Source organism: Onthophagus taurus, chromosome 5 (assembly GCF_036711975.1).
Source record: "Onthophagus taurus isolate NC chromosome 5, IU_Otau_3.0, whole genome shotgun sequence".
Taxonomy (NCBI): Eukaryota; Metazoa; Arthropoda; class Insecta; order Coleoptera; family Scarabaeidae; genus Onthophagus; species Onthophagus taurus.
This window is the reverse complement of record NC_091970.1, coordinates 11,506,315-11,524,313: the sequence shown is the minus strand read 5'-3', so window position 1 is coordinate 11,524,313 and position 17,999 is coordinate 11,506,315. Positions and strand designations below refer to the sequence as shown.

General features: G+C 30.1%; 2 protein-coding genes and 1 long non-coding RNA gene across 3 annotated transcripts in view; 2 read left to right on the top strand and 1 right to left on the bottom strand.

The window, feature by feature from the left end:
* The first annotated feature begins 430 nt into the window (after window positions 1–430).
* LOC111421263 (Enoyl-CoA hydratase, short chain 1) lies at window positions 431–9,938 on the top strand. The gene is made up of 3 exons (XM_023054407.2): window positions 431–670; window positions 812–1,134; window positions 9,419–9,938. Exons 1-3 carry the CDS (start codon window positions 553–555, stop codon window positions 9,875–9,877), a joined length of 900 nt encoding a protein of 299 aa, XP_022910175.1. The 5' UTR covers window positions 431–552; the 3' UTR covers window positions 9,878–9,938.
* LOC139429778 (uncharacterized) lies at window positions 9,726–10,472 on the bottom strand. The gene is made up of 2 exons (XR_011640361.1): window positions 10,391–10,472; window positions 9,726–10,289 (listed from the first exon to the last, which is right to left on the bottom strand). It is a non-coding gene; the product is annotated as an uncharacterized lncRNA (long non-coding RNA).
* A 7,153-nt stretch (window positions 10,473–17,625) lies between these two features.
* Window positions 17,626–17,999, top strand: part of LOC111423108 (inversin-B-like) — a 106,330-nt gene continuing 105,956 nt past the window's right edge. The window contains exon 1 of the mRNA XM_071195715.1: window positions 17,626–17,871. The gene's annotated coding sequence lies outside the window, so the exon portion shown is untranslated. The remainder of the gene's footprint in view (window positions 17,872–17,999) is intronic.

The following is a 17,999-nucleotide window of genomic DNA, read 5'->3' as shown; positions in this document are numbered from 1 at the left end:
TCATAGGGGCCCCATTATCCCAATATGCCCAAGGCCTCCAATAGGTTAAAGATGGCCCTGCTCATAGTGATTAGAGATCAAAGCAAGAGCAATGTCTAATGGTTGGTTAATAGTCTTCAGTAATTCTTACTTTACAGTTTTTACAACTTTTAAAAGTGTGATTGGTTGCGCATTTCTTAACTATTTACATATTTTAAACGACATAGAAAAATAAAGATACATATTGCAAGATACAATTAAGATTAAAGACACATCTATAACAATTTATTTTATTTTTTTCATGTCATTACAGCATAGCCATAAATTTATCTTCTTATCTCCATCATTTCTTTACCCACAGATACCGTTAAAAAATATTACAGTCACCCAAACGTACTAAAAACGCAACCATAAAGATATCTCGGTTGTTTACAGTAAATTTGGTCGATTGGTTTGACCTCGACTGTTAAGTTGAGTTGAGTTGAACTTCGTATCTACTGATTTTTTCACTTTTTACCGAGTTCTCGAGCTGTTTTTCGTTCGCATTCTCCGTTCGGTCTCGAAATAGACAACATGGCAACAAGAACTTTAGCGAAATTCATGTACGGAAAAGTTCAATCCAACATTATCCGTCCAAATATAGTTAATGGAGCGAAATTATTCAGCACTACGAACCCGGCCCTTGCTCAAGGTATTCAATTTATACATTAAGTTGTAATGTATAAAGATAAGACTTAATCTAAAAATAACCTGAACCCGGTTAAAAATAAATTGGGTTTTTGTACTAAGGAATTAAAGGTTACATATTCTAACTTCTTTCCTTGTGTTTTAGCAAACTATGAATTCATCAAAGTAGAAACAACGGGGGCTAACAAAAATGTAGGTTTGATTACATTGAATCGCCCCAAAGCTTTAAACGCTCTTTGCAATGGATTAATGACCGAAGTGGCTCAAGCTATTGATACACTTGAGAAGGATAAAAGCGTTGGTGCTATTGTTATAACTGGTAGTGAGAAAGCTTTTGCTGCAGGAGCTGATATTAAAGAGATGCAAAATAATACTTACGCACAATGTATTTCTGGGAATTTTTTGAGCCACTGGAATAGAGTTGCTGAAAGCACCAAACCTGTTATCGCCGCTGTTAATGGATATGCTGTAAGTTAAATAAAAAAAGAATTATTAAAAATAATTACAAAATAAAAAAAGTTAGGTTATGTCTCTTACAATTTAAGTGACATTTTTGACAGTTAACTTTTTTTTTTAATTTGAGTTAATTTTTATCATTTTAAATAAATTTTATAATTATTATTACATTTTTTTTTATAGTTAGGTGTGAATTAGCAATAATTTTTTTTTAAATTATATCCCACATATAGTTCATTTTTTTTCTATAATACTCAAATTTTTGTAAAGTTGGCAAAATTAACAGTGAATTTTGTTTTATCATGTTTTTGAAATAAATATGTCACGGTGACGTTTGAACTTTCGTTATTCAAAAAGAAAAGGTGTATAAAAAGTGTTGTGGGGTGTTTATTTGCCGTTTATTTCCCTAGAAAAGGTATTTTGTTCTATTTAAATACTTTATAGCACGTTTTTACAACAAATATCGTTAAAATCGTATTTATCTAAAAATGTATTAATATTTTAACCTCAACTATTTAATTACTGAAAATGATACTAAAAAACAGGAAAAAAAAAAATATTTTATAAGGATCCTAGATAATACCAACAGAAACCGAGTATTACGTATTGACGTGGTGTATGGGTGGTTGTCTATCTGCTCAGGTCTTGGAGTTCCAAGGATTCAAACATTAAATTTGTCCATATCATACTCCAGTAACAAGTTTTCTTTTATTCTCTTATGTAGATTGTGGGTAGATCAATTTTTAGCTTGATAAAAGTATAGGTCTATGGTCTGATGTGAAATGAAACACCTGTGAAGTATAGAAGTACAAAAATAACAAGAATAAGTATTCTAAAAATAACCCAGGTCCGTAACGGTATAAAGTTCGAATCCACTACAAAGTAAAATTAACATTAAAATGAGTGCAGAAAACACTCTCCCAACTACATTGGAAGAATGGAAACAAGCTTACTATGCTAGCCAAGAAGGAATAAAAGCTTGGAAAAACAAATAGAAAAATTAATAGCAAGAAATTCATTTTTATTTATCATTATTCCACTAAAATCCCATCTTGGACATAATTACTCCACCATTATTTCATATCTTTAATTTCTCCATAAAGTCTTCGACCTTTCCTGCAATTTGGAAACAGGCCTGCGTTGTTCCCATTCCTAAGATTAAGTGCCCTACTCGCCTAAGTGATTTTCGGCCAATATCGATACTTTCCGTATTATCTAAGGCACTTGAACGCTTGGTGTACAATCAAGTGCAGGATTACCTTGATGAGCATAAACTAATTACAGACTATCTGGTTTCCGACCAAGCCACAGTACCACATCAGCACTCATCAAGGTTACTGATGATATTAAGTTTTGCTGGACTTCAGCAAGGCATTTGATGCTGTGGATCATAGCCTACTGGTGTCGTCTCTGTCTGCTATGGGCTTTGCCCCTGAGTGCGTTACTTGGTTTAGATCATACCTTTCCCAACGTTCCTTTTGTGTGCGTGACACTTCATCTTCTTCTTCTGTGTTTCAAAGTCATAGTGGTGTGCCTCAAGGAAGTGTATTGGGTCCATTACTCTTTTCAATTTTTATAAACGGTGTTACCAAATTCATTTCATGCAATTATCACTTATTATCTTCAAATCTATACATCAACAACTGTGAATGAGCTCTCGGTGTCCATGGCGCGGCTTAATGACAATCTGTCCAGGATACTTCACTGGTGTAAATGTTTTGGCCTGAGTTTGAATATTGCCAAGACACAAGCTATAGCATTCGGTTCAAAACCTTTACTTGCAAAATTTTACTCTTTCAATGATGACAATGTTATACATTTCACCAATACGGTCAAAAACTTGGGGGTGACAATGGACTCAGCGCAGAAGGTCTATTTTTGTTTTCATTCCTTGCGTAAAGTTGGTTGTTTCCTTGCCAAGTCCGTCGTAGTCTTTGTTATTCATTAATACTGCCCCACATAGATTATGCTGATGCGGTGCAATTGCCCTCCGTAACAAATTGGAAAGATTGCAGAACAATTGCCTACGCTTTATTTTTGACCTGCCTATACATCTTTCTGTATACTGACTACATTATATAAAATACTTTCTTCTCGGACCCCAGTATTTCGAACTTTCAATTCATGTCGTCTCGTGGTCTGCCTACTAGAGCACAGTCTGATACCTTACTCATATTTCGCATTTCATATTTCGAAATACGCAACACTCGGAGTTTTCCAACATTTAAGGTCTGCTTAAGGGATTGTCTATTAACACTGCAATTATCTGAATCTAACTCTTGATGTCACCTGCTTCTCTTCTCTTTTTTTTCTCCTCTCTATCAACTGTACTCGTTGTGTTTCTTTTTTTTTTCCTTTTTCTCTGCTCTTTTTGTTCTTTTTGCTTAAATGTTGAATTATTTAATAATGCCATATTGATTATTTATTTTTTTTTTCACATACATTGCTGATTGGGTCTTTTGGACTTCATCGCTCTTGGCGATAAACTGACCTTTTGTCAACATACACTATAAGCTATGTGGCAATAAACTTATTATTATTATTATTAAAATAGAAGAAATCAAAGAAAACTTGCTGCCACAAGGATTTAAAGTAGTCAATGTCGTCAATAAAATCAGAAAAGGTAATAATCAAAGACCAACAAAGACAATTTTTTCGAGTTTTGCAAAATTTCGCCGATTAAGTTTTAAAAATTCGTATAAAATCCAGTTCTTGAAATATGAGCACGAAAATTTCCCAAAGTATTAATAAAAGTGCCTTCTTTCCAATGAACCAACCCGCTTTGAAAAATAACTTTTAGTTTTTGAGAAAACAATATTTGAAGTTTTGATAAAATTTTCGATGTTGCAATTTTCATCTATAACATTTAAAATTCACTATAAAATTAATTTCTTGAAGGATCCTTCTGGAAATATCACCAATTATTAATTATAGTATCCTCTTTTTAATACAATAAGCCGTTTTGAAAAATCACTTTTAGTTCTTGAGAAATAAATTTTTAAATTAATCGATAATTTATTCGAATTTTGCAATTTTCGCCGATTAAGTTTTAAAAATTTTTATAAAATCCAGTTCTTGGAATATGATTATGAAAATTTCCCAAAATGTTAATAAAAGTGTCCTCTTTCCAATGAACCAACACGTTTTTAAAAATAACTTTCAGTTTTTGAGAAAACAATATTTACAATTTTGATAAAATTTTCGATGTTGTAATTTTCATCGATAATTTTTAAAATTCGCTATAAAATTAATTTCTCGAAGGATCCTTCTGGAAATATCACCAATTATTAATTATAGTATCCTCTTTTTAATACAATAAGCCGTTTTGAAAAATCACTTTTAGTTCTTGAGAAATAAATTTTTAAATTAATCGATAATTTATTCGAATTTTGCAATTTTCGCCGATTAAGTTTTAAAAATTTTTATAAAATCCAGTTCTTGGAATATGATTATGAAAATTTCCCAAAGTGTTAATAAAAGTGTCTTCTTTCCAATGAACCAACCCATTTTGCAAAATACCTTTTAGTTTTTGAGAAAACAATATTTGAAGTTTTAATAAAATTTTCGATGTTGAATTTTCATCGATAATTTTAAAAATTCGCTATAAAATTTATTTCATAAAGGATCCTTGTGGAAATATCACCAATTATTAATTAAAGTATCCTCTTTTTAATGCAACAAGCCGTTTTGAAAAATTACCTTCAGTTTTTGAGAAATAAATTTTTGAAATGACCGACAACTTCGAATCTTACAATTTTCGTCAATTAAGTTTTAAAAATTCGTATAAAATCCAGTTCTTGGAATATGATTATGAAAATTTCCCAAAATGTTAATAAAAGTGTCCTCTTTCCAATGAACTAACACGTTTTGAAAAATAACTTTCAGTTTTTGAGAAAACAATATTTAAAGTTTTGATAAAATTTTCGATGTTGCAATTTTAATCGATAATTTTCAAAATTCGCTATAAAATTAATTTCTTGAAGGATCCTTTTGTATCTTGGATCCAAATAAGTTGACATATCTTATCAACTTTCTTATTAATTTCATTTTTACTCAAGTATCGCAATAATGCGGCAATATACCATAATGTCCGGATAGATATGCCGGATACCCGGCCGAAGAGGATGCCGAATATCCGGTATCCGGCTTTTCGCAAAAGCACTATCCGTTCCACCACTAGCTTCCACAATACAGAAGATAGGTATAAAGAAATTATTTGCTATTAGACAAATACTAAATGCTGTGGTACAGATAGGACCGCTGAGATGCGATAATTTAATTCCACAATGTCGTAGATCAGTAGTCAGTTGTACTGCTAAACATCTTACTATTAAATGCAAAAAACCTAAAACTGAAAAACCAAAATGCAGTAACTGTTCAGAAGAACATCCAGCTAGCTATAGAGTTGTTGCTAAAGAACTGCAAAAAAAAAGAAATATTCTTATTAAATAAAATACAAAAGAACCTAGACAACTCACTTCCAATATTGTTAGTAAAGACATATTATATGTCCAAACAACATCAGGTAGATTGGGAAAAGACTCGAAAAACTAGAAAATATTTACACTATTCTCACTATTCTGCAAAGCTACGAGATGTTAGGATAGCCACCTGGAATGCTAATGGTGTTCTAACGAATAAAGAAACAAATGCAGCTTTCTTATCATTACAGAAGATTGATATGTTACTCATTACAGAAACACATTTAATAAAACAACAAACTATTAATATAAGATTTTTCAAAAAAAACCACGTCAACCACCCTAGCAATCAAGCCACCTCTTGCTTGATGCGCAATAATTATAAGAAAAAATATCGAACACCACGAAGAAGTCCCCCGGCAAAAGGAGAAAATACAGATGTGTGTAGTTGGTGTGAAAATCAAATGATGTCCTTATACAACGTGCTTTTAAAGAAAACTTTTATAACAAAAATTGTTGCAAATTTTATTGTAAAAAATATTGCTCTCTTGCACTTTTGCTCTTAGATACGTCAATATCTAGATAGATACGAAAATATGAAAATTTTATGAATTTGTCGCTTTTTCAAGTTATTAAAGGTGACACTTGGGAATCGGAGCATGCTATATGAAAACTTTTATAACAAAAATTGTTGCAAATTTTGTTGTAAACAATATTGCTCTCTTGCACTTTTGCTCTTAGATACGTCAATATCGAGATAGATACGAAAATATGAAAATTTTATGAATTTGTTGCTCCTTCAAGTTATTAAAGGTAACACTTGAGAATGGAAGTTTGCTATAAGAAAACTTTTATTACAAAAATTGTTGCAAATTTTATTGTAAACAATATTACTCTCTTGCACTTTTGCTCTTAGATACGTCAATATCGAGATAGATACGAAAATATGAAAATTTTATGAATTTGTTGCTTTTTCAAGTTATTAAAGGTGACACTTGGGAATCGGAGCATGTTATATGAAAACTTTTATAACAAAAATTATTGCAAATTTTGTTGTAAACAATATTGCTCTTTTGCACTTTTGTTCATAGATACGCCAATATCGAGATAGATACGAAAATATGAAAATTTTATGAATTTGTTGCTCTTTCAAGCTATTAAAGGTAACACTTGAGAATGGAAGCTTGCTATCAGAAAACTTTTATTACAACAATTGTTGCAAATTTTATTGTTAACAATATTGCTCTCTTGCACTTTTGCTCTTAGATGCGTCAATATCGAGATAGATACAAAAATATGAAAATTTGATGAATTTATTTCTTGTTCAAGTTATTAAAGGTAACACTTGGGAATCGGAGCATGCTATAGGAAATCTTTTATAACAAAAATTGTTGCAAATTTTATTGTTAACAATATTGCTCTCTTGCACTTTTGCTCTTAGATACGTCAATATCGAGATAGATACGAAAATATGAAAATTTGATGAATTTATTTCTTGTTCAAGTGATTAAAGGTAACACTTGGGAATCGGAGCATGCTATAGGAAATCTTTTATAACAAAAATTGTTGCAAATTTTATTGTTAACAATATTGCTCTCTTGCATTTTTGCTCTTAGATGCGTCAATATCGAGATAGATACAAAAATATGAAAATTTGATGAATTTATTTCTTGTTCAAGTTATTAAAGGTAACACTTGGGAATCGAAGAATGCTATAGGAAATCTTTTATAACAAAAATTGTTGCAAATTTTATTGTTAACAATATTGCTCTCTTGCACTTTTGCTCTTAGATACGTCAATATCGAGATAGATACGAAAATATGAAAATTTGATTAATTTCTTTCTTTTTCAAGTGATTAAAGGTAACATTTGGGAATCGGAGCATGCTATAGGAAATCTTTTATAACAAAAATTGTTGCAAATTTTATTGCTAACAATATTGCTCTCTTGCACTTTTGCTCTTAGATACGTCAATATCGAGATAGATACGAAAATATGAAAATTTGATGAATTTATTTCTTGTTCAAGTGATTAAAGGTAACACTTGGGAATCGGAGCATGCTATAGGAAATCTTTTATAACAAAAATTGTTGCAAATTTTATTGTTAACAATATTGCTCTCTTGCATTTTTGCTCTTAGATGCGTCAATATCGAGATAGATACAAAAATATGAAAATTTGATGAATTTATTTCTTGTTCAAGTTATTAAAGGTAACACTTGGGAATCGAAGAATGCTATAGGAAATCTTTTATAACAAAAATTGTTGCAAATTTTATTGTTAACAATATTGCTCTCTTGCACTTTTGCTCTTAGATACGTCAATATCGAGATAGATACGAAAATATGAAAATTTGATGAATTTATTTCTTTTTCAAGTTATTAAAGGTAACACTTGGGAATCGGAGCATGCTATAGGAAATCTTTTATAACAAAAATTGTTGCAAATTTTATTGTTAACAATATTGCTCTCTTGCACTTTTGCTCTTAGATACGTCAATATCGAGATAGATACGAAAATATGAAAATTTTATGAGTTTGTTACTCTTTCAAGCTATTAAAGGTAACACTTGAGAATGGAAGCTTGCTATAAGAAAAATTTTATAATAAAAATTGTTGCAAATTTTATTGTTAACAATATTGCTCTCTTGCACTTTAGCTCTTAAATGCGTCAATATCGAGAAAAGTACGAAAATATGAAAATTTGATGAATTTGTTGTTTTTTCAAGTTATTAAAGGTAACACTTGAGAATCGGAGCTTGCTATAAGAAAACCTTTATAACAAAAATTGATGCCAATTTTATTGTTAACAATATTGCTCTCTTGCACTTTTGTTCTTAGATACGTCAATATTGAGATAGATACGAAAATATGAAAATTTTATGAATTTATTGCTCTTTCAAGTTATTAAAGGTAACAGTTGAGAATGAAAGCTTGCTATAAGAAAGCTTTTATCACAAAAATTGTTGCAAATTTTATTGTTAACAATAATGCTCTCTTGCACTTTTGCTCTTAGATGCGTCAATATCGAGATAGATACGAAAATTTGATGATTTAACAATTTGATTTTTTAAGTTATTAAAGCTAATACTCGGGAATCGCAGGGTGTTACAATAAAACTTTTAGGATAAAAGTTGTAGCAAATGTTATTATTAACAATATTGCTCTCTTGCACTTTTGCTCTTAGATGCGTCAATATCTATAATGAAAATAAAAATTTTTTTGCACTTAAACGATGATATTTATTATATAAAAATTTAGATTTCTACCGGTTTCGACTCTATGACAGTCATCTTCAGGAAACCGCGCCAACGAATACAAACATAAATCTGAAATGTTAACTGCATTCAAAGTTAATTAATAAGTTAGTTTAATAGTTTACTGTGAATGGTCTTTCAGATTTCACTTCAATGAGATCCCGTTTATGTTTGTAGTCGTTGACGTCGATTTCCTGAAGATGACTGTCATACAGTCGAAACCGGTAGAAATCTAAATTTTTATATAATAAATATCATCGTTTATTTTCATTAATATCTATTTTGACAATAGTATATTTTGAACCGTTTTCAAATTAGGCAGGGGGTTTACTTATGACGCGTACTGTATACACCAACGATCTGGCAACGTTGTTCGAGCGACATTGCCATATCGTTGGTGTATACTTTTATGCTATATAGCTAGGGTATTCCCTTAAGGTACAATTTTTGTTGCAATAGTATTGATTTTAAGTATTTTAAGATCTGAGATCTACCGATAAATCGGTAGGGTTGGCAACGCTGCTTACAATTTAAGTGACATTTAACCTAACTTTTTTTTAAATTTTAATTTAATGATTTTAAATAAATTTTATAATCATTACTAAATTTTGTTTATAGTTAGGAGGAGGTTGTGAATTAGCAATGATGTGCGATATAATTTACGCCGGTGAAAAAGCAAAATTCGGCCAACCGGAAATTTTAATTGGAACAATTCCCGGAGCCGGTGGCACCCAACGTTTACCAAGATACGTTGGAAAATCAAAAGCGATGGAAATCGTTTTAACCGGTGATCAAATCACCGCCCAAGACGCCGAAAAAATGGGATTAGTAAGCAAAATTTTCCCCGCGGATCAATTGGTGAACGAAGCCGTTAAATTGGGCGAAAAAATCTCGAAGAATTCACCTTTAATCGTTTCCATGTGTAAAGAATCCGTTAATACGGCGTATGAAACGACTCTCCGCGAAGGTTTACACTTTGAAAAGAGAACTTTCCATGGTACATTTGCCACTAAAGATCGTAAAGAAGGAATGACCGCTTTTGTTGAGAAGCGCCCACCTAAATTTATTGCTGAATAAATTAAAAACAATATAAAAATGTTTATTTTTTGTAATAATAAATTCATCATCATTTAGTTTAGTCTCAATTAGTTCTGATTTCTAAGCACCTAAAAACCTAATTGACCAAAACGATTTTTTTTTCTAATTTAACCCATCGATCCATCTCCATCCTTAATTTCATTAATATCTATTCTAAGCGATTTGAACGTTCCACATCAACAAGTCTTACTCGTTTTACTTTCTTCTCGGTTGTGGTCACTTTCCTCGGGCTTCTCACGAAGAAAATTTATTTAAACTAATAGATCCGTGGATAATCGAGATTTCCATACTTTTAGAGATCCATTTCAGTCGTGACTATCGCGCGATTTAGTCGCAAATATCAATTTTGTATCTAAATAACGGAAATGTGCGTGTTCGAGCTTTTACGTTACTATTTAACCAATGAACCGAAAATTAAAAAACAACGATTAATCACGGAATATAAAAATAAACAAATCGTTATGAGTAAAAAAAAAGAAATTGTGTTTTTACCAAATTTGGGATATTGTTATAATGGCAACGAACGTTGTGGATTTATTCAAAATTATCAAGAAAAGTAAGTTTTTAAATCTTTGACAGTTATTTGACGTTGATTAATAAGGGGTGCCAACTTTCGTTTAGGAATTTATTTATATATTTTAAGAATATATTTAAATAATTAATTTAAAGTTATTAATTAAATTATTTAGAATAAATTAAACTTTATTTTTTTGTTTTGATGAAAATTATTTGATTTAAAATGATTTCGATTTCAACATTTTTTGACATTTGTCATTACAAACGTCAAATTTCAATTACTTTAATAAAAATTTATCTATAACATTTTCACCTTGTTTTACTTCTTTATTTATGTAGAATTCTTTGGATATTTGTCCGTTTATAACTCGCCTTCCTTTCGCCTTGCTGTACAGGCTTTTAATTACTATTATTAGTTATTAGCTTCCCAGATACATACAGTGATACAATAAAGTCTACATAAGCCCGGAAAATGATAATATCTTAGCTCCCAAAATGTAGTTGAATGAAATTTTGCAACAAAACATGTAAGAAGTCCATATTATTTCCATATTTTACATAAAAACTACCTATATAAGTTACTATTAACTTGTCTAAACGTATAAGGACTAGTTTATAGCAAGTTTAGGTTGCTCAGAATAACTGAAAACGACGCCAACATTGTCCAAAACTGCTTTATAAGGTAGCAAAATGTTTCGAAATAGGTTCATAGCTATCTCATGTTATTCAAAATCATTGAAAATTGGTTGAGCATAATTTTATACTTGCCTAAATGATTAACAACTAATTTTTAAACAATCCATGCTGGTCAAAATGACTGAAAACTAGTTCATAGTAATTAGAACTTGTCTAAATGTATAATGACTAGTTTATAGCAAATTTAGGTTGCACAGAATAACTAAAAACTGCACCAAAATTGTCCAAAATTGCTTTATAAGGTAGCAAAATGTTTCGAAATAGGTTCATAGCTATCTCGTATTATTCAAAATCATTGAAAATTGGTTCAGCATAATTTTATACTTGTCTAAATGATTAACAACTAATTTTTAAACAATCCATGTTGCTCAAAATGACTGAAAACTAGTTGATACTCATTAAAACTTGTCTAAATGTATAAGGACTAGTTTATAGCAAGTTTAGGTTGCTCAGAATAACTGAAAACTGCACCAACATTGTTCAAAATTGCTTTATAAGGTAGCAAAATGTTTCGAAATAGGTTCATAGCTATCACGTATTATTCAAAATCATTAAAATTTGGTTGAGCATAATTTTATACTTGCCTAAATGATTCACAACTAATTTTTAAACAATCCATGTTGCTCAAAATGACTGAAAACTAGTTGATAGTCATTAATACTTGTCTAAATGTATAAGGACTAGTTTATAGCAAAGTTAGATTGCTCAGAATAACTGAAAACTGCACCAACATTGTTCAAAATTGCTTTATATGGAAGCAAAATGTTTCGAAATAGGTTCATAGCTATCTCGTATTATTCAAAATCATTGAAAATTGGTTGAGCATAATTTTATACTTGCCTAAATGATTAACAACTAATTTTTAAACAACCCATGTTGCTCAAAATGACTGAAAACTAGTTGATACTCATTAAAACTAATCTAAATGTATAAGGACTAGTTTATAGCAAGTTAGGGTTGCTCAGAATAACTGAAAACTGCACCAACATTCTTCAAAATTGCTTTACAAAGTAGCAAAATGTTTCGAAATAGGTTCATAGCCATCTCGTATTATTCAAAATCATTAAAATTTGGTTGAGCATAATTTTATACTTGCCTAAATGATTAACAACTAATTTTTAAACAATCCATGTTGCTCAAAATGACTGAAAACTAGTTGATACTCATTAAAACTTATCTAAATGTATAAAGACTAGTTTATAGCAAATTTAGGTTGCTCAGAATAACTGAAAACTGCACCAACATTGTCCAAAATTGCTTTATAAGGTAGCAAAATGTTTCGAAATAGGTTCATAGCTATCTCGTATTATTCAAAATCATTAAAATTTGGTTGAGCATAATTTTATACTTGCCTAAATGATTAACAACTAATTTTTAAACAATCCATGTTGCTCAAAATGACTAAAAACTAATTGATAGTCATTAAAAACTTGTCTAAATGTATAAGGAGTAGTTTATAGCAAGTTTAGATTGCTCAGAATAACTGAAAACTGCACCAACATTGTTCAAAATTGCTTTATATGGAAGCAAAATGTTTCGAAATAGGTTCATAGCTATCTCGTATTATTCAAAATCATTGAAAATTGGTTGAGCATAATTTTATACTTGCCTAAATGATTAGCAACTAATTTTTAAACAATCCATGTTGCTCAAAATGGCTGAAAACTGGTTGATAGTCATTAAAACTTGTCTAAATGTATAAGGACTAGTTTATAACAAATTTAGGTTGCTCAGAATAACTAAAAACTGCACCAAAATTGTCCAAAATTGCTTTATAAGGTAGCAAAATGTTTCGAAATAGGTTCATAGCTATCTCGCATTATTCAAAATCATTGAAAATTGGTTGAGCATAATTTTATACTTGCCTAAATGATTAACAACTAATTTTTAAACAATCCATGTTGCTCAAAATGACTGTAAACTAGTTGATACTCATTAAGACTTGTCTAAATGTATATGGACTAGTTTATAGCAAGTTTAAATTGCTCAGAATAACTGAAAACTGCACCAACATTGTCCAAAATTGCTTTATAAGGTAGCAAAATGTTTCGAAATAGGTTCATAGCTATCTCATGTTATTCAAAATCATTGAAAACTGGTTGTGTATAATTTTATACTTGTCTAACTCATTAAAAACTAGTATTTAAACAATCCAGGTTGCTCAAAATGACTAAAAATCGGTCATTAAAAACTTGTCTGAAAACGTACGGCTAAACCCGAATGTTTCTAATTCTAGGGCTAGTGTTAGTTCAATTTTTTTTTACTGGCACTATCACTAGAACTAACACAAGACCTAGAACTAGAATAATTCGGATTTAGCCGTCTTGAGAATTGTGCGGCTAAATCTGAATGTTTCTAGTTCTAGATCTAGTGTTAGTTCTAGTTTTGCACTATCAAGCTTATTTCGAACCCATTTTGAAAAAGAATCTTTAGAATTTTTATCTCAAAATCAATGTGAACTCTTTGAAATATCTTAGTCGTTTTTGACCAATTTATTTCCAATTTAGGACTTCTTGCTCTCCTCATTGGCATACCGGAATCTGGCCACCAATCTCTTCCCTTCATCATCCCCCTCCATCAGCAAATACTTTGGCAGTTCCTCTGCCACTATCTCCCTATACCTTTCATTGTATCTCCTTTCTCGTATCTGTGACCTTCTTTCCTGCCTCTGTCTGTCCCTGTCCTTATCTCTCAGTTCTCTTCACATTTTACCTCTTTCCGCTCTTTTGTTTTCGATCCCACTCTTCTATAATATTCTTCCCTGTCTTTTTGCCCATAGATCAGCCTCCTCTCCTTAATTTCCCTCCAGCACTCTCCCAGAATCCTACAATGCGGTCTTGCTTCTATCATTTCCTCCATTTTCATGCCAGGATATTGTTCATGCAGCATTTTTAATATCCCTGAACGAAGTTTTTCTGGAATAATGACTCTTCTGCCCCAAAGCAGCAATTCTCAAGGCAATTTCAGACTGTTGAAAAAATATGGTTTTCAAAACTAAAAGCTATTTTTCAAAACGTGTTTGCTTATTGGAAAGAGGACACTTTTATTAACACTTTGGGAAATTTTCATACTGATATTCCCAGAAGTGCATTTTATACGAATTTTTAAAATTTAGTCGGCGAAAATGGCAAAATTCGAAAAAATTGTTAATTATTTCAAAAATTTTTTTTTGAAAAACTAAAGTGATTTTTTAAAACGGGTTGGATCCACAACAAATTGGAAAGAGGACGCTATTATTAACACTTTGGGAAATTTTCATACTCATATTCCAAGAACTGGATTCTATACGAATTTTTAAAATTTAATTGACGAAAATTGCAAAATTCGAAAAAATTGTCGATCATTTCAAAAATTTATTTCTCAAAAACTAAAGGCGATTTTTCAAAACAGCTTGTTGCATTAAAAAGAGGATACTTTAATTGATAATTGGTGATATTTCCACAACGATCCTTCAAGAAATTAATTTTATAGCGAATTTTGAAAATTATTGATGAAAATTACAACATTGAAAATTTTGTTAAAACTTCAAAAATTGTTTTCTCAAAAACTAAAAGCTATTTTTCAAAACGGGTTGGTTCGTTGGAAAGAGGGCACTTTTATTAACACTTTGGGAAATTTTTATACTCATATTCCAAGAAATGGATTTTATACGAATTTTTAAAATTTAGTCGGCGAAAATTGCAAAATTCGAAGAAATTGTCGATCATTGCAAAATTTTATTTCTCAAAAACTAAAAGCGATTTTTCAAAACGGATTTTTGCATTAAAAAGAGGATACTTTAATTGATAATTGGCGATATTTCCACAACGATCCTTCAAGAAATTAATTTTATAGCGAATTTTGAAAATTATCGATGAAAATTGCAACATCGAAAGTGTTGTCAAAACTTCAAATATTGTTTTCTTAAAAACCAAAAGCTACTTTTCAAAACGGCTTGTTTCATTAAAAAGAGGATACTTTAATTAATAATTGGTGATATTTCCACTAGGATCCTTCAAGAAATTAATTTTATAGCGAATTTTGAAAATTATCGATGAAAATTGCAACATCGAATATTTTATCAAAACTTCAAATATTGTTTAATCAAAAACTAAAAATTATTTTTCAAAACGGGTTGGATCATTGGAAAGAGAACACTTTTATTAACACTTTAGACAAAAAAAAATAATCAAAAATTTTTTCGAATTTTGTAATTTTCGCCTATTAAGTTTTAAAAATTCGTATAAAATCCACTTCTTGGAATATGAGTATAAAAATTTCCCAAAGTGTTAATAAAAGTGTCCTCTTTCCAATGATCCAACCCGTTTTGAAAAATAACGTTTAGTTTTTGAGAAAACAATATTTGAAGTTTTGATAAAACCTTCGATGTTGCAATTTTCATCAATAATTTTCAAAATTCGCTAAAAAATTCATTTCTTGAAGAATCCTTGTGGAAATATCACCAATTATTAATTAAAGTATCCTCTTTTTAATGCAACAAGCCGTTTTGAAAAATCGCTTTTAGTTTTTGAGAAACAAATTTTTGAAGTTTTAACAAAATTTTCAATGTTGTAATTTTCATCGATAATTTTCAAAATTCGCTATAAAATTAATTTCTTGAAGGATCGTTGTGGAAATATTACCAATTATTAATTAAAGTATCCTCTTTTTAATGCAAAAAGCCGTTTTGAAAAATCGCTTTTAGTTTTTGAGAAATAAATTTTTGAAATGATCGAAAATTTTTTCGAATTTTGCAATTTTCGCCGATTAAGTTTTAAAAATTTGTATAAAATCCACTTCTTTTAATGTGAGTATAAAAATATCCCAAAGTGTTCATAAAAGTGTCCTCTTTCCAATGAACCAACCCGTTTTGAAAAATAACCTTTAGTTTTTGAGAAAACAATATTTGAAGTTTTGACAACATTGTCGATGTTGCAATTTTCATCGATAATTTTCAAAATACGCTATGAAATTAAATTCTTGAAGGATCCTTGTGGAAATATCACCAATTATCAATTAAAGTATCCTCTTTTTAATGCAAAAAGCCGTTTTGAAAAATCACTTTTAGTTGTTGAGAAATAAATTTTTGAAACAATCGACAATTTTTTCGAATTTTGCAATTTTCGCCAATTAAGTTTTAAAAATTCGTATAAAATCCATATCTTGGAACATGAGTATGAAAATTTCCTAAAGTGTTCATAAAAGTGCCCTCTTTCCAATGAACTAACCCGTTTTGAAAAATAACCTTTAGTTTTTGAGAAAACAATATTTGAAGTTTTGACAACATTGTCGATGTTGCAATTTTCATCGATAATTTTCAAAATACGCTATGAAATTAATTTCTTGAAGGATCCTTGTGGAAATATCACCAATTATCAATTAAAGTATCCTCTTTTTAATGCAAAAAGCCGTTTTGAAAAATCACTTTTAGTTGTTGAGAAATAAATTTTTGAAATAATCGACAATTTTTTCGAATTTTACAATTTACGTCAATTAAGTTTTAAAAATTCGAATAAAATGCATTTCTTAGAATATGAGTATGAAAATTTCCCAAAGTGTTAATAAAAGTATCCTCTTTCCAAGGAACAAACCCGTTTTGAACAATAACTTTTAGTTTTTGGAAAAACAATATTTGAAGTTTTGACAAAACTTTCGATGTTGAATTTTCATCGATAATTTTCAAAATTCGCTACAAAATTAATTTCTTGAAAGATCGTTGTGGAAATATCACCAATTATTAACTAAAGTACCCTCTTTTTAATGCAACAAGCCGTTTTGAAAAATCACTTTTAGTTTTTGAGAAAGACATTTCCATATTTTGAGACATTTCCACAAGTATCCTTCAAGAAAAGCACTAAGTGATTTCAAAATTTCTCAATTTCGCATAATTCCTTTTGTTTTAATCACCGTTATTTGACAATTTCAATGTTGTTTACGCAACTTCTTAAATTGTACCCTGCGTGACGCCGTAATATCCTGTTTTAACAAAAAAAATCATGCCTAAAGCTTTAGTATCGGCGATAATTCTTCAATAGTTAACACTGATCGAGTCAACACCAACAAAAATGTACTTAAAATTTGAAAAAATTTCGCTAAAATTTGTCAATAAGCGTGGAAAAGTGATTGATTTAAAGTTGTGTGTTAATCTAATCAAGAAAAGAAAAATTTCATTTAAAAAAATGGTTATGAAAAAATTAAAAATGAATAAACCACCAAACCAAAACGAAAATTTAGGTCTCCTTAAATTAATTTTGGAGCAATCAAATTGGTTTTTGTTCCAAGAAGAGGATGAGTTATTTCGTTGTAGGTAAATTAATTAATCATTATAATAGCTCCAATTGACCATCACCCCGTGGATAATTAACCAATTAAGTTAGAGAAAGAGTTAACCCACTTCTTCACTTGACCCACTTTTAACGCCTTCAATGTCATTACCAACAAAATACCTAAAAAATGTCGCTTAAACATTAATATTTATCAATTAATTCATAATTTAACATTCTTTGAGTGAAAAGAAACGTTTAAATTAATCTCCTCCTCCTCTGATTTTTTTTTCTGTAATCTCCTTTCTTCTCGTTGAGCGAGACCGAGGAAGTTAGATGAAGAAGTCTACAGGTTCAGTGTCGCGTGGTATCTTGAGGAGCTCGGTTGCCTGAAGACGTCGTTTTAAAACGCGCTAAATTTAAATAAATATTATTTTGTTATCGATTTTTTTTAAGTTATAGCGAATTAAATAGTGTTATTTTGAGTTAATCTCTTTTGGATGAACCCGATTAATTGAGGTAAGTTGTAAACAATATTAAATCATTTTTTTTGACTATAATCTTGAGAGAAAGTCTTCTCGCAAAGAAACATCTGTCAGGATTGCCCAAAAAGAAATCTGTGTTAGTATGTGAAGAAAACTCAACAA

Bases quoted from the DNA above. Each gene is read 5' to 3' on its own strand.
- LOC111421263 (XM_023054407.2), top strand. From the start codon at position 553: ATGGCAACAAGAACTTTAGCGAAATTCATGTACGGAAAAGTTCAATCC. The intron at 671-811 runs GTATTCAATTTA...CTTGTGTTTTAG, and splicing joins GAACCCGGCCCTTGCTCAAG to CAAACTATGAATTCATCAAA. The intron at 1,135-9,418 runs GTAAGTTAAATA...TTTTGTTTATAG, and splicing joins CCGCTGTTAATGGATATGCT to TTAGGAGGAGGTTGTGAATT.